Raw genomic sequence first — 16963 nt, 5'->3', positions numbered from 1 at the left:
AATATTACTCTTGATTGAGAAAAAATTTTTACTCTCGCAAATATAAATTTATGATTTCAAAATAATACCGAAACAATTATAATATCGAGAAAACCAAAAATATCACGTACTCTACAAAAAAAATAGAAATAAAAAAGATTTAGTTGCTATCTAAAATTGTCATCTGGATTAAGAACTGTTACAACTTTAAAAATTGTCAAACTTTAACATGTGGCTGTTATAAAAGAGGGACCGTGGAACTCAGGTCTCTATGGAGCCTTCGCAATATAAAAGGGATGTATGTACCTCTTGGTGAAAACACATGAGTCATATACGATACTAAAAACACAACTCTGTTACCTGCTTGCGAGAAGATTGGGCGAGGGGGCGACATGAGAGTGAGCGAGAAAGAAAATTCAAAGTTTTCTTCTCGCTCACACTCACGGAGCCTCTTTGCCTCGTCTTTCCGCAGGCAGGCAGCCGAGCTGTGAACGTAGCATAATTCTCGTCAATTACCGCACCCTGCTTTAGTGAAAATTTAGTGATTAAAAGTTACTAAATTTTCTCTAGAGCAGGGTGTGGAAGTTGACGAGAATTATGACAAAGGATGGAGCATTTACATTACATTACACCTTCGGTAAAAAATGTTCTTCATTTTGCATTTTCCGAAATACACTTACCTGATTGGTTGTCCACAATGAATCAAATTCTGGACAACCAATCAGGTATGTGTATTTCGGAAAATGCAAAATGAAGAAAATTTTTTACCATACATGTAAATGCTCCATAAGTATATATTACATACGTAAATTACATACTTTTTCTGTAAAACAATGCATTTTTTAATAGTAGTGGTAATATTCGTAATTAATTTAAAAATAAATTACACGTAATATACGTAAAAAGAAACACCGAGTTACGCGTAACTGCGCAACCCTGGTTGACCTTCATGACAGTGACAAAAATATATTCAAGAAGGGTAACTTTCCCTTTACAACAAGCACAAATAAATTTCCTCTCTATAGATTGCTTATAGTTTATGGAACGTCAACTTGTGTAATTTGCTGTGACTCTTACAAATCATTAGATATTTTCTTTAATTAAATATAATAATTTATCTTTTAATCTCGAAAGTAATTGTGGTTTCCTTAAATTTATGACCTTCGAGAAGTGCATGAGTCACTAGTGTTACTTTATTTGACACTAAAGATTCGAGAAACAATCAAAAATGTCATCGAGAACATACATTTAGCATAGTGGTTGAAACATTTGGCGTTCATAGGCAGCTTTCTCATAACTGGTCGTCTTCATAAGCGACGTGAGTGAAAGTAACATTTTTTATTTTATTAAATATTTAAATGTGTTTTTTTTAAACATTTTTTTTTAATTTATATGATAAAATTATTTAAAATTTGTAGTTTTTTTTTTGTCTTTTTAATATTAAACCGTTAGAAATGATTTTTTTGTGATAAATTTATTTTGAACCTATAAGGTCTTGTTAATTGATGAAAATCTATTATTATCCTTTGTGACAATCGATTACCTTGAGTAATATTTTCAAGAATTAACAAATTTAGGATACTTTTTCATTTATTAAATTTAATTTCTGTAATCGAATTTTTTTGGTAATTTTTTAAAAATAGTTTTTATTTATTTATTTTTTTTTTACTTTATATACATTTGTTAATTTATGATAATCTTCATTTTTACAGCAATCTTCTTTTAATTAATAGAGAATCATCCAACATTTTCGAGTATAAGTATCATGAATGTAAGTAATATTTATTTTATAAATTTGCTTTGTTTATGTGATAAACAATTATTATTTTTATAAATTTCAAAACTAATTGTTTTAGAGCGTTTAATTGTTCGTATTTATTCATTTGTCTTTTAAATTCTTTATTTTTCTAATTGAATAATTATTGTTAAATATTTATTACAAATATTTATTTTACAGTAACTCTTCATTTTTTTTTCGTAATTTTTTACCCTCTAATGTAAAATCGTGTTCACTATAAAAAAAAAAAAAAAAAAAAAAAATGGAAAATAAAACTTGTTTTAGTTGTTTTTGGAAAGCTTTATTTTCACTGCGACAAACAGTGCAGTTACCAACAGAGAAATTCAAATTCACGAGAATTTAGATTAGCCTGATGCTTAAACTATTTTGAGAATACTGTGCTCTACATTACTTCCACATATACTTTAAATAGTATTCACAAAGTTATATAACTCAACGAAAAATCATCAAAATCTTATTAAATTTATTCTTAGCGTTTGTCAGCCAAGTATTTCAATTTATTCTCTCTAACATTTGAAATTCAATAAAATTACAAACAGTGAGATTGTTAATGACTTAATAAAAAAAAAATTATTTCACCGGGAACAACACATGACATCACATAACCTTTTGATCAATTTGTTTTTTGTACATAAAAAAAAAAGAAAATTTTTTTTTTTTATTTTCTGAAAAAATTTCATTGATGAAAGGTAAGAAGAATTATCTTCCCCTTTTATAAACCTTGATTGTAGCTTTGAAAATAATTAGCTCGCCAACTGTGCAGGAAATATTTTTCCCTCAAAAATCATTAAACAATTTAATAAATTAATAATTACGTAAATATTATAAAATGTATTTTTTTTAATCTTTAACATAATAATAATTTTTTGAATTTATTTTTAAAATAGGTGGTCAAAGTGGTTGAGAGGTGGTGCCGCGAAGGTGGTTAATTCCCCTTTGCTTTCTTGAGATGATTGAAAGTGTATCACGACGAGCTTTGAGTGGCTCCAGTGGGAGCTACCACGTCCGAGGAGCAGAACTGGCGCGAGACAGGAGATTGAAGTCTCTTTCAGCAACTGTTGTTTTTCTTGATGAGACTCAACATACATTTCAACTTGATGTACGTCATTTGTTTATTAAAATTAATAATTACAATTTAATTTATTAATTCAGATAAATGTTGAATTTTTACAGCATTTAAAAAATCTCGAATTCTCATGAAAACATGAAATATTTATTTAAATTATAAACAATTTTTTTTTTCTATTAATTTTCTCTATTTTATACAACTTGATTGATTTTATAATCAAATTTACTTTTTATTGAATTTTCATTTAATTGAATTGTTATTTTTACTGAATTTTTATTTTATTTGACAAAATTTTTAACAAATTTTGAATTGAATAAATTTTTCTTTAATCGAAATTTTCTTTCAAATTCTGGAAAACAATCAATTTCGAATTGTCCCGCAGTTAAAAGTTTTGTAATTGATTTGATACTTTGCTAATTTATTATTCTATTTAAAAGCAACAAATTCTTGAAATATTAAATAATTCAAAAAAAAAATTCTAAAAAGTATCTAATAAATTTTAATTTTCAAACAGAGATATTTTTTTTTTTGAAGGATTTTCCAACTACTCTTCAATATTAAATAAAATTTTAAACTTCTTTTTTTCAAAATTAAGTCTTATTTTTTAGATTTAACTCAATTGTACGTTTTTTTCTTTTTTTATTTTTATTGCAAAGTTAAGCATTTTGCCAGTGAAATGAACAGATGAAAGAAAAAATGTTTTTCCGTGATTTTTAAATTTTTTTGAAAATCTATTGTTATCCCACTTTTATATTAAGATGCATAGCCTTTTAAAAAAAAAAAAAACCTCAGCTTTTCAGTGAAAATAAAAAAAAATGTCTCGTCAAATTGAATAATAAGAATTAATTTTGATAAAAAGGAGTGGAATTTTTTATAATTTTGTTATAACTACAATATTTTTTTTAAATGAGTTATTATTTTACTATTAATTATAAAAATTTTAAATACTTTGAATTAGTTACAAACTTTTTGTTATGAACTAATTAAAATCCACCATTAAATTATTAAAAATAATTGTTTTACTACTTATTTAGTAAAATTTAACTAATTCTTAGTAAAAACAAGCAGTCTCCTATTTAAATTAGTTAAAACTTTTATTAATTCAAATTTAGATATCAGAGTTTATAATGTTATAAACAGAAGCCTTTTTTTGGATAACTAAATAAAAAATAAAAAGTAATTATTACTTCAAATAAACATAGTGGAAACTTTTAATTATTTATTAAAATACATAATCTTTTATATAAATAATCGGGAAAAATACATTTTTTCTTCCTGGAAAATCTAAAAAATTCAATGAATGTAGCGAAAGAGTAGAAATTCTAAAATTATAAATAATATGAATATTATTCATTTGAATTAAAAAAAAGTAATATTTATTTTCAAATTTAGCAAATTTGAAAAAAATTAATTAATTTACGTACTTTATTAATTTAATATAAATGAAATTCAATTATTTTCAAATTCAATATAATAAATTTTGAAAATTTTTAAGTTTCTTGAATTTGGAAAAAAATGAAATAGTAGAGTTTCAATTTAATACAAAATTGTAAATTTTTTTGTCTCGTAAGTCCCTTTTAACTTTCTTTGTCATATATAATTATTTTCCTAATCCATTTTTTTTTTTTTGTAATTACAGAAACGTGCAAAGGGACAAGTTCTACTAGATCTTGTATTTCAACATTTAGAATTAATTGAAAAAGATTATTTTGGTCTTCAATATGCGGAAAATGGGACCATAAATTCCTCGAGTCCTAATCCAGACGTAATGGTGTGTAAAAATTTGATACAGAAATTTATATTAAATATAATTTAAAGAAAAAGAAAGTAAAATTTAATTTTAATTTTTTTGTTTTCTTTGCAGAGATGGTTGGACCCTTCTAAACTCGTGAAAAAGCAAATAAGAAGTAAGGGTAAAGATCCTGCTTTTAAGATTTTTTAAAAATAGCTTACTTTCATGTAAATAGTGATGATAAAAAGTTTTTGAAGAATTTTTCTACTTTTTCTCTTCAGGTGGACAATTTTTCTTTAGAGTGAAATTTTACGTGTCAGATCCAAGTAAATTGCAAGAGGAATACACTAGATATCAATTTTATTTACAAATTAGAAGAGACATTTTACAAGGAAGATTGCAACTTCCTTCGAGCACTGCTTGTCTCATTGCTAGTTATACTGTTCAATGTAAGTATTTGTTTTTTTTGCAAATGATTATTTTAAATTTATAGTTTTGAATGTTTTTTTTTTATACCTCATTGTAATTTTTATATAATTAATTTTTGTTTGTTAATATTTTTGTTCTTTTTTTTTAAATGACGAAAATAAAAATTTTAATTATTTACAAAATTTGATTTTATTAAGTATAAGTTTTATTTTTAATTGTTTAATTCAATATTTATTATATATAAAATTTTTTGTTTCTTAATTATTACAGAATACTTTAAAAATTAAATTTTTGTCTTAATTACAGCTGAATTGGGTGACTATCAACCGGAAGAACATGGTCCAGGTTATCTTTCCCGTTTACAATTGATTCCCGGTCAGAACGAAGAAATGGAAAAGAAAATTGCAGAATTGCACAAATTACACAAGTATGATTATATTTATGGAAATTTTTTTTTACGTGTTAAAAATGGAAAAAAAATGTGTTTTTTTTTTCTTATAGAGGACAGCTGCCAGCAGATGCTGAATTCAATTTTTTGGATCATGCTAAACGACTGGATATGTATGGAGTCGAATTGCATAAGGCAAGGGTATGCATGTTTATTAAAAAAAAAAGAAAAAAAAAACGAAAGAAAAAAAATTGTGATTACATTAATTATTTTAGAGAAAGAAATTAATAATAATAACAAAAAAAAAATATATATCTCTTTCCACAGGATTCGACGAATAAGGAAATACAATTGGGTGTCACGTCTATAGGATTAGTTGTCTTTCAAAATAACATCAGAATCAATATATTTTCATGGTCGAAAATTGTGAAAATTTCCTTTAAGCGCAAACAATTTTTTATTCAACTTAGAAGAGAACAGGTAAGAAATTTTTTACTTTTATTTTTGGATTTATAATTTATTTGTATCGTTAAGTAAATTTTATAAAACTGTAAAATTTTTGATTTCTATATTTTGAAAATCTACAAATTAAGATTATTATTTTTTTTTCAATTAATTAAAATTGAGAGATTCTCATAATTATTTTTTAATTACAATTTTATTTTCCACCAAATTAAAAACAATATAATATGCAAAAAATAATTTCACAAAATTGTTGTTTACATTATTTCAATTTTATTTTCAACAAATAGTTAACTATTGTTAAATAAATAAAGTTAAATTTGTAATTAATTTTGTTTTTTATTATTAATTGTATAGTCGGAAAATTATGACACTCTATTGGGCTTCAACATGCAAACATATCGTAGTTCGAAAAATTTGTGGAAGGCCTGCGTAGAGCATCATACATTCTTTCGACTTCACAGTCCTAAGATGAGACCACGACGGTTTCCACTGACATTGAGCAGTCGATTCACGTATTCGGGTCGCACGGAATTCCAAACAGTTGAGGATGGTAAACATCGAGCAAGAGTCGAGAAAACATTTATAAGGTAATAAACAATAATAAATGATAATGATAATAGTACTAATAATAATATTCAATAATCCTTAGAATTTCTATAAATTATCTTAAAAATCATGTAAAAAAAAAAAAAAATTTAATTTTAATTACAGATTTTTGTATAGAAACTCTGAATTCTGACTATTGAGTATTATTAATAATTATATTAGGATATATATATTTATTTAAATAAAATTATGTAAAAGAAATTGAGAAAATTATCGTAACATTGATCGCAGTGTTTCGTGCAGATCACCGAGTAAACGATTAGTACACGGTGTAACGCAAGCTCCGACTGTCGAGGAAAAAGGAAAAGTTGTTCCACCTCCCGCAAGACCACCGAGGCCATATGACAATAAAGTACAGTCTCTTGGTGCCCGTGAACCACGTCAAGCATGGGGTGAAGGAAATCCCAGTGATGAGTTAGTATACAAAATATTTTTATTAGCAAAAGAAAAAAGAAATGATTAAATAAAAGCTTCATTTGCATTCGTCAATTTTTTCACATTTAAATTCTAAAAATATAGTAGGTTCAATACATTATATATATATTTCTTTATATATTAGTTCGTCGACTAATTTTAACAAATTATAATACTTAAATATACTACTAATTAATTACTAAATAAAATAAATTATAGCAGTAGGAATTATTTCGAAGGTATCAAAATCATTTAATTTCATAAAAATGTTTGATATTGTAAAATATGAATTTAAATAAGTGTTGAAAATTGTTGGTTGTTCAGCGATTAGAAAATATATATTTTTTTTAAATATACATTAGAAGAAATAGAATATTAAAATTAATTTCATAGGTTTTTTTTTTTTTGTTTCATTTTGTTAATATTTTTGTACTCGATTTATTTGTTAAACAGTGAAGGCGGTTTTTTATCAACTAGGGAAGATATCACAGCAACGCACACACAGGGTGGGGCATTTTCTCCCGTTTTAGGATCTCGAGTCATTAGTTATGCTGATGACGACACGGCTGTCGAACGGAATATCTACGATATTCCCGATTACAGTGAACCCGCTAGTTCACCGCCTCCACAGGTAAATTTTATTTCTACTATTATTATAATTATTATTAATTTTTTTTTTTTTTTTTTTTTTTTGCTTTTTAAAACTTATTTCTATTGCTTTACACTTATTATTAATTCAATAAAATTTAATTATGTTAAAAATTAAATTTTATTTTACATTCACATAATTTTTATTACTACTTTCATTGACAATTTTTTAAAAAAATAATATTTCCATCGTATGGATTTACAAAAATTTTTATTGTTTTTTTTGAAATCGTCAAATATTAAATTTTTTTTTATTATAATGATATTTGAATCATAAAAAATTAGCATACCTAAGCAAGGTGTTTAGCAACCTGGAATTTTTTGAAAACCTGGAAAAATCTGGAAAAGTTCTTGAATTTTTTAAAAATATTTTTTTAAACAAAATACGACTTTTTTAGTATAAAATTTACATCTTCCAAAACTGAATTATTAAATTAATATTAATTAAAATTCTTCGCAAAATTAATTATATTCAATAATTTTTAAAAATTCTATTATTTAAAATATTTATTAAATGAAATTTCTTTTAAATTCAATTATTGTAGAAATTTTGTAAAAAAAAAAAAATTCAATTAAAATTTATTAAAGTTTTGATTTAAAATCTCCTGAAATTTAATTATTTCTAAAATTCTTCGTATAATTAATTATTTCCAACTTCTGAATTCGAATAATTTGCATAAATCAGATTAGAGAATTATTAATAAAACTTATTTAATTTCTAATAACAATTGTTTGATAATAATAATAATAAAATATTTACTATCTAATTGTATTTATTAAAAATAAGAAATCGATTTTTTTGACTTTTCTTGTAATGTAATTTAACCAAAAAATTAAATATATTTATTAATAGTTTATAATGAAAAAAGATTAAAAATTAATTTAATCTTCTACATTTAAAGTATTTTTGTCATTAAAATTTATTAAAATAGTATATGGAAAAAAAATTTTAATCTGGAAAAAGTCCTGGAATTTTATTTGGAAAAAGTGCTAGACATCCTGCGTAAGCGTAGAATTGAAAAAAATTAAAAAGAAGTTACAAATTATTATTAATTTTCTTAAATTAAATAAATTAATTGTTAAATACAATTTTCAATTTAAATTTAAAAGAATGTAAAGTCTTATTAAAACACAAAACTCCAGATGTAGATAAAGTGAATGAAATGTATTAAACATCGAGATTATTATTTAATAATAATAATAATAATAATAATAATAATAATAATAATAATAGGTTAGAAAGGTCCCAAGTTAGAAAAATCAGAGAAAAGTCAGGGAATTTTATGAAAATTATTGAAAAAATATTTAAATTTTTAAAAATGCTATTAAAATTATAATTTTTGAAATTTTCAATTCAAACTTTTGCTTCTGAAAATTATTATCTCAATTTTTTATAATTGAAAACCCCTTGAAATAGTTTTATTAGGATCAGGAAAAAAATTAAAATTCTGACTGGAAATCAGGATTAAAACAAAATAAAATTTTTATTTTAAATAAACCAAACCTGAATAATGATTTTTTTTTTTTTTTAATTAAAATTATTTTTAAACAAGTTTTTATTTGTCAATTAATTTATTTTATAGCAAATTCTAGAAGATGGTTTAGTGGCAATTCGATTAACGCCAGATGAACAAGGTAGATTTGGATTCAATGTGAAAGGTGGATTAGATTTGGAAATGCCAATTTTGGTATCTCGCGTTGCTCCCAATACACCTGCAGATCGTTGTTATCCGAAATTAAATGAAGGCGATCAGGTAAAAGAGAAATATATCTTTTTCTAGTGTTAAAATAACTGTTTTTTTTTTAATTACATTAATGATCCAAAAGTTCTGAACGTTCAAATGAATGAAATATTTTTTTCCAATCTATGTAAATTATTAAAAATTATGATTGCAATGTAAAAATTAAAACAGCAAATTAATTATTAAATTAATAATTTCTTTTTAGTTATTTAAAACAATATTTTGTAATAAAATTCGTACGCAAAAAAAAAAATTAATTAATTTAAACGTTCAAAACTTTTGGCTCATTATCACTATATTATGATTTCATATATATTATACATATAAATTTTACTTATGATTTTTTCTGTTTTGTAATTTAGGTTGTTTACATAAATGGAATCGATGTAAATGGAATGTTACACGAGCATGTTGTAAATTTAATTCGACAATCGCGCGATACTGGCACCGGTGAATTAACATTGACAGTACGACCCAATGCTTTATATAACGCTCTTGCTGGCACTGATGAAAATTCTGAGGAAGAACCACCTTACAGGTATAAATAAACAGATTAAAAAAAAATAAATAAATAGCCAAAGTATTTTTTTCTATACAACAATGAACTTTTTTTTTCAAGATTTATTATTTTTAATTTTTTTACCATAATTAAATTTGATTAATTTTTGTTTTCTATTTTTAAATTAAATATTTTACCTTATTTTACAATTAGTAAATTATTCAAAATTATTACTTTTACTCTTTTTTTTTACAAAATAATAATTTTAATAATTACTATTATAAATCATCAATTTTTGTGTTTCCTGTAAAATTTCAAAAAATCTAAGTTAAACCTTTTTTGAAATTAACTATTTAATTATTAAGATACTAATTTAACATTATTGTTAATAAAAATGTTTTATTTTTAATATTTTCTTTCTATGTGTGAAAATAATTATTATTTTTTTTTCTTAGATATGTGCCCGATGTACCACATACGGCGGTTGGTTCTGATGCTCTTGCACAGTCAATGCTTCTTCTTGCTGATGGCTTAGCTAGTGGAGCTCTTATCGCGCAATACGAACAACTTTATAGAAAAAATCCTGAATTGACATCGTTGGAGTCAAAGAAGGCGGAAAATCAAAATAAAAATCGATACAGAGATATTTCACCATGTGAGTAAATAATTCGGTTTTTTTTTTCTCATACACGACATTCAAGAGATTTAACATTAAATTAATTATATATTCATAATTAATTTTACATTTTTAAAAATTAAATTTTTATCATTTTGAATTATACGTTTTTTATTCGTAAAACAAATAATTATTTTTTATAAAAAAAAATAAAAAATTATATATATATCTGTCTCAAACGTATTTTTAATTTTTTTTTTTTAATATATATGGGCATATCTTTGAAACCTTTAACTTTTCAATAAGAAAAAAATTTTTTTTTTTTGAGCACAGTATTGAAACTCTGTCTACATAAACTTCAAGAACTAAGCTTTCCAATTATACAAGTGGACAGATAAAACAAGTTGTCTTCAAAAAGTTATAAATATTTAAAATTGAGAATTATTTTTAACCTGTAACAAAAAAATATTCAACAGGTGTTTGCTTTTTAGGATAAAAAACAGTTGAAGGGAATTTTCTAAGGGGTTATAATTTTAAAAAGCAATAAAATTCGTTTAATATTTTCAATATTTATATGAATAATAAAATACTGAAATAATGCACTGGGTATAAAAGCATGTGTCAAAAATTAACTAGATATATAAATTTTTTATTTGAATATTTACATTACATTTTAAAGCAGATTTTTATTATAGTGAATTGTTTTAAAAATGTAAAATTGTAATTTTTAAAATTTACCATACGATTTTCATAGACTTTTTTCTATTTAAATTTAATATTCGTAAACTTTCCAATTTCTTTTCTCTTTTTTCCTTTTCTATTTTTCTTTTCTCTCGCATCTTATCTTTTTTCAGAATGAATTTTTTTGGATCCATTTTTGTGTCTCGAAATAAACATTAAAACTTAACCTTCAGGTTTTAATAATTAATGACAGTTTCTATAAAAAAAATTATAATCGGCAACTTCGTACATAACAATTTCTTTCTAAAAAATTTCGGTCGATTACGGTCGACCGTAATTGATGAATATTTTTACATTATCTTTGCAATAAAGTATTTTTTCTCGAAGCACATTCACGGGATGTTAAATGGCACATGTGGAAATATATACAAGTACTTTTCGAATACTTTTATATGATTTTCATCAAGTATCACTCGTATTACGGTTGTTTTCAAATTTTGTCCACGCGTGTTTTCGTTTATTTAACTTATAATAGTTTTTTGAAGACATGAAGCACATCAATTTATTATGTCTCAAAATAATTATAGTAACTTGATCTTTGATTTCCCATAAGTTATTTTAACGTGCCGCTTGTCTTATAAAAGAAAAATCATAAATACGATGATTACGGTCGAAAAGGTTAAAAGTGAGGGACAACTTTTAAAAGCTTATATAAATTTTTTCACAATTAATAAAATATTAATTTCCCTGCGAAAATGTGTTCACCGATTAATTAACATTGAAAAAACATATTTCAGAATTAGTAATTTTTATTAAATCTAAAACTATATCGTTTAAAGCATCAGAAAGTATGGTTAAGGACAAGTAGAGATTGTTAAAAATCGCGTATTAAAATTGAAATAATTATTTATGTATTTAATAAATTAAAGTGGAATCTTTTGGAAATGATTGATTGTATCAAGCATTAATATTTCCAACAAAAACCAACGAAAAATTTATTAAAATTACCAAAATATATGCGAGGGACATTAAAGTTAAAGGTTCTAGAGATATGCCCATATATTTTAAATTTATTGAATTGATTTTTAAATTTGAATGAAATTTTATTAATTTTTAGACGACGTGACACGGGTAATTTTGATGGGATCAGTGAATGGTGATTATATTAATGCCAATTATGTGAATATGGAGATACCAGGTTCGGGTATAATCAATAGATATATAGCAACACAAGGACCATTATCATCGACGGTGGCAGATTTTTGGCAAATGGTTCTCGAAGCTGGCAGCACACTTGTTGTAATGTTAACAACGCTAGTGGAACGCGGCAGAACCAAATGTCATCAATATTGGCCACTTCTTAATGAAACGCTTACGTTAAGGAACCTCACGCTCACATCTACCTCGGAAAAAGTGGAAGATACTTTTGTCTTTCGTGAATTTATACTTCGTGATATCAATGTAAGTTCTTTTATTTATTACTAGAACTAATTTTTACGCGCTACGCGCCTTTATTTATTCATCTTGGACTACTATTCTGAATGAAATAGTCCATACCATTTATTACAATTTATTAAATATACCTTTTATAAACGGTAGAAATATTAATATTTTAATTGAAAACTAGCAATGCCGAAAATACTCAAATAACAACTTTTAAGAAATTCCAAACTAATTAAATTTTTTTTTCGCCGTGGTATTAGATACGCCATTTTGAATTATTAAAATCTAACATTATTATATTCATAATCAGCGTTCTCGAAAACCCCTGAATATTGTAATGAGATTCAAAATGCTCTGGTGAATTTTTTAAATTACACCCGCCATATTGAAACCGGAATTTTGAATTGACAAAAACAGAATTCGTAATCAGCGACCCCGAAAATCCCTTTGAAAACTGTTTTAAACGAATCTGATGAATTTTTAAATTTTCGGCCGCCATATTAAATTCGCCATTTTGGATTTTAAAAAAAGGACATCATATTTGTAATCAGCATCCCAAAAACTTTAAAAATGATATATGATGATAAATTATTATTACGATAGTTAATTTGCACCTTAAAGGGTTAAATAAATTTTTCAATTCTAACATAATAATAACATAAGAATATCTTGCTCTTGTCTAATTTAAATATCTACTCGTTTCATAGTAAAGATTATTTATTTCAATTGAACAGTTATATTTTTATATAGAAGAATTTCTTTTAATTTAACTGAATTTATTTTTAATCAAATTTAATTTAAATTTTTGTTTTTTTTTTAAAATAGACAGGTGAAGAGAGAGATATAACGCATATGCAGTATTGTGGATGGCCAGATCATGGCGTACCAAATGATTGGAGACAATTTACAACGTTCACTGAACGTGTTAGAGCAGCACGAACAGGAATTGTGGAACCGGCAGTTGTTCATTGTTCCGCAGGAATTGGACGAACTGGCGTTCTTGTTCTTATGGAAACTGCATTGTGTTTGATAGAAGCCAATCAACCTGTATATCCTCTCGATATTGTTCGATCGATGAGAGATCAACGAGCAATGATGATACAGAATGCTGTAAGTATTTTCAATTAGAAAAAAAGGAAAATTTTAATAACTCGTAATTTTTGAAAAAAAAATTAAAACCTTATTCAAAATCAAAATAAAAATTAGAATCAATAAATTCATTTTTCTAATGTAATAAAATTTAAATATCGAATATTAAGCGATATTAAATAATTGGTTTTTTTTTTTCAATTTTCAGAGTCAATATAGATTTGTGTGTGAAGCTGTTCACAAAGCGTACAATGAAGGCATTGCAAAGCCACTTCCAGAATTCAGTAGGTGAGATTTGTTCACAAATTTCTCATTAGATGTGCGTATATCATTACGAACAATATTTATAAAAAAAGAAAATGAATGTGGTCAACACAATTTATATATATACGCTGACAATAACGCTCATCAAACCTGCTAAAATATAAAGTAAATAAGAGGAAATATTTATTGTGCAGAAAATTAGATTTTAAAAAAGAATTTATATATATATTAAGAAAAAAAATATCTATTAGGCTATTTATATTTTTTTCTGATAGAATAGACGAATTGCTTCATGAAAAAAAAGAAAGAAAAAAGTGCATTAATTGTGCATATTAAATATGTCAACGATTTATTAACATTATTATTACGCCCTAGTAAATTAACAAAAGAAAAATGACCATAAAATGAAAAAATAATAAGCTGTCGTCTAAATAGTATTCATTGCAAAAGTGATCTTTAAAAATTAATTTTATTTAATATTAATTGCTACCATTAGTTCACTTTTAATTCTAACTGAACAGATGAAAATTTTTTTGTCCCCTAACAAACAAAAGATAAGATTTAATATCTTTTGGAAAAATATTTAAATCAAATTAATTTATAACTAAAAGCAATTGAATTAATTTGAATTTGGAATAAAAAAAATAATGTTGTTTTTTTTTTTTGTTCTTTTAATGTTAGTTTGTAATTTTAAAATTCACGCTATTTATTTCACTGTTCTATTAAAATGTCTTTCATAAATTGTAAGTTAATGATAGCAATTATTCTTAATTAATTATAATAATATACGTATGGGCTCTATTAGGTATAGAATGAACAAAGTTTTTTCTTATAAGTAAAAAGAAAAATAGAAAATCATATTGCCATTCTTGCTTTAATAATTTGAATCCAATGGCACAAATTTACGTCACTGTGCCAAATGGCACAAAATAGATCCAATTTTAAAAGAAGAAAAAAAGAATTGTATTATCCGAGTTACAGTAATCGAATCAAATTTAGCAATAGAATTTTAACAGATTTTATTAATCACACAATCAAATAGTAATAATTAATATTTAAATCTGATATGAAAGTTTTTTTTTATACAAAAAAGAAAAGAAATTGTAAATGGATTATAAAATCCCTTTATATTTTTACTATGCAATTTAAATGAAAAATAAAATTTTTTCAAATCTTTAAAGAGAAAGAAAAAAAATTTTTCTTTTTCAATCATTCTCTTCATTGAAATTAATTTATTGTCATTTAATTTTTTGATTAATTTTTTTAATATAGCATATGATATAAAAAAAAAGATAGAGAAAATATTTTTACGCTCTACATTCTCTTTTTTTTTCGTCAAAAATAATTTCCCATTAAAATATTTCTCAATATTGAAAAATTCATTAAATTTTGATAAGAAATTTATTAAATAATAAAAAAAGAAATGTCTGACATTAAAAAAAATTTGGATATGAAAATTTTTTGAACCAAGTTTAACTTGAAATAGATTTGAAATAGATTTTAAATATTAAAAGAAATATGTAAGAAAATTTACAAAGAAACAAATATAAAAAGGAAAAAGAAAATTTTAATTTAATTATAATTGCAAATATAATAGAAATAAAAAAAAGAAATTATTACCGAGACTTTGAATGTGATAATAATCACTTTTGTTTTCAAAGGCCCAACAACAGTGCCTTTGTAAATAAATTGATATTTGAGCGATTTTAACATAATCGCACACGAATTAATTATTTTCTTTTTTTTTTTTTTTTTAATTATTAATAATAATAAATTTATTTGCAGCTTTTTTTTCATTGCGTATATTATATAGTCAAACGTGTATATTTTTATACTTTTATTTTTGAGCGTATATATACCTTTTATAATTTATGTTCCAACAATCATATGTAAATAGAGTTTAATGAATGTGCAGAAAAAACTTTATACAAGATTTAATTGAACTCTTATTATATTAATAAAGAAGATTTTCTTTTTAGTAGACACGCGTATCATTGTATTAGCCATTGTGAAATGTTGATCTTATAGGCAAAGTATCAAAATGTTTTTAATTATAATGCTCCTTTGCGCAAAGCTATATTCGCAGCATTCAATTTATATTAAGAAAAAAAATATGATTGATTTTAATTATGTAGTTGGTTTAAAAAAAGTGTTTAATTCAGTATTTGTTATGTGAATTGTAATTTTATATTATATATATAAAATATATGAAAAGAAAAGTGTAGTACAAAGTATCAATGACGCTCAACGTCATTTGTCACTTTTTTGTCCTATTTAAAGACTAATCAGAATTGGAGCAGATATCATATTATGTAATATTCGATTTTTCGATTAATGCTGTGTAGTTAAGATGAAAAAAAATTTACTTGGTAAAAGCAGTCGGTAGCTGTCTAGTCTCGTTATAAATTTGTACTTTTGAAATATCGAATAAAATGCATTTTACAAAATGTTTCATTCAATTATTTATATTATTTGTGTCTTTTTTAGATTTTTAAGGGCATCCGGGAGAAAATAATGGTTTTGTTGATTTCTTCTCAGGAAGGTACTCTATTGGGAGTGGGCTCTTCTCGGAATTTTGCATAATCTTGATAAATAATTATTGGAAAAAAGGGGTTTCGTAAATTACTTCTCATCTTTAAAGGATAAAGTATTTCGAGTTGGCATTTGGAGGAATAATAGAGGAAGGGTCACTGAGTTCATCACTCTTCTCCATTTTTGCAATAATATTGTAATTTGGGGTAAGTTAGTTCAGCAGCGGCCACTAGCTAAAATTGGCGCCACATAGATTCAATGTCTGTCCCTACTTCTGTCAAAAATCCAACTTTTATAACCACAAAATTACTTGTAAAAATGGATATGATTCTTAATCAGCGAGCCCTCATCTAATTAATTCGAACAAAATATTTCAAGTTATTTAAGAGTAATATCTCGCAAGGGAAAACACTTTTAGGTTAGGGATTTTTCCCTGAAAGCCATTAAATTTGTAAAAAAAAATGGATATACTTCCGAAAAGGTCCCCCCTTTAAATTTAATAAAACATAGGTATTCTTACGTATTTTGGTGCGTAGATTACGAAAATCGTAGTGAAAATTGGCGCAAAT

General features: G+C 24.4%; 1 protein-coding gene across 8 annotated transcripts; it reads left to right on the top strand.

Moving 5' to 3' along the window:
• Positions 1-1007: 1007 nt before the first annotated feature.
• On the top strand, positions 1008-16316 carry LOC127277630 (tyrosine-protein phosphatase non-receptor type 4). Of its 8 annotated transcripts, none has more exons than XM_051298925.1 (18): positions 1008-1297; positions 1692-1750; positions 2665-2876; positions 4486-4617; positions 4711-4753; positions 4860-5027; positions 5314-5434; positions 5509-5596; positions 5723-5875; positions 6215-6447; positions 6698-6880; positions 7334-7511; positions 9112-9282; positions 9633-9808; positions 10225-10424; positions 12184-12527; positions 13335-13619; positions 13807-16316. In XM_051298925.1, exons 3-18 carry the CDS (start codon positions 2727-2729, stop codon positions 13888-13890), a joined length of 2709 nt encoding a protein of 902 aa, XP_051154882.1. In that variant the 5' UTR covers positions 1008-1297; positions 1692-1750; positions 2665-2726; the 3' UTR covers positions 13891-16316. The 8 variants fall into 8 exon arrangements, with proteins under 8 accessions (XP_051154882.1, XP_051154879.1, XP_051154881.1 ...); XM_051298922.1 differs by having other exon boundaries at positions 4836-5027; XM_051298924.1 differs by having other exon boundaries at positions 4711-4759.
• Positions 16317-16963: the final 647 nt, after the last annotated feature.

This window comes from Leptopilina boulardi, unplaced genomic scaffold (assembly GCF_019393585.1).
Source record: "Leptopilina boulardi isolate dan_hultmark-lab unplaced genomic scaffold, ZJU_Lbou_2.1 LbouV2_172, whole genome shotgun sequence".
Lineage (NCBI taxonomy): Eukaryota > Metazoa > Arthropoda > Insecta > Hymenoptera > Figitidae > Leptopilina > Leptopilina boulardi.
This window is presented reverse-complemented; position numbering and strand designations above follow the sequence as displayed.

Bases quoted from the DNA above. Each gene is read 5' to 3' on its own strand.
- LOC127277630 (XM_051298920.1), top strand. From the start codon at position 2,727: ATGATTGAAAGTGTATCACGACGAGCTTTGAGTGGCTCCAGTGGGAGC. The intron at 4,760-4,835 runs GTAAAGATCCTG...AAGTTTTTGAAG, and splicing joins AAAGCAAATAAGAAGTAAGG to AATTTTTCTACTTTTTCTCT. The intron at 7,512-9,111 runs GTAAATTTTATT...TTTATTTTATAG, and splicing joins CTAGTTCACCGCCTCCACAG to CAAATTCTAGAAGATGGTTT.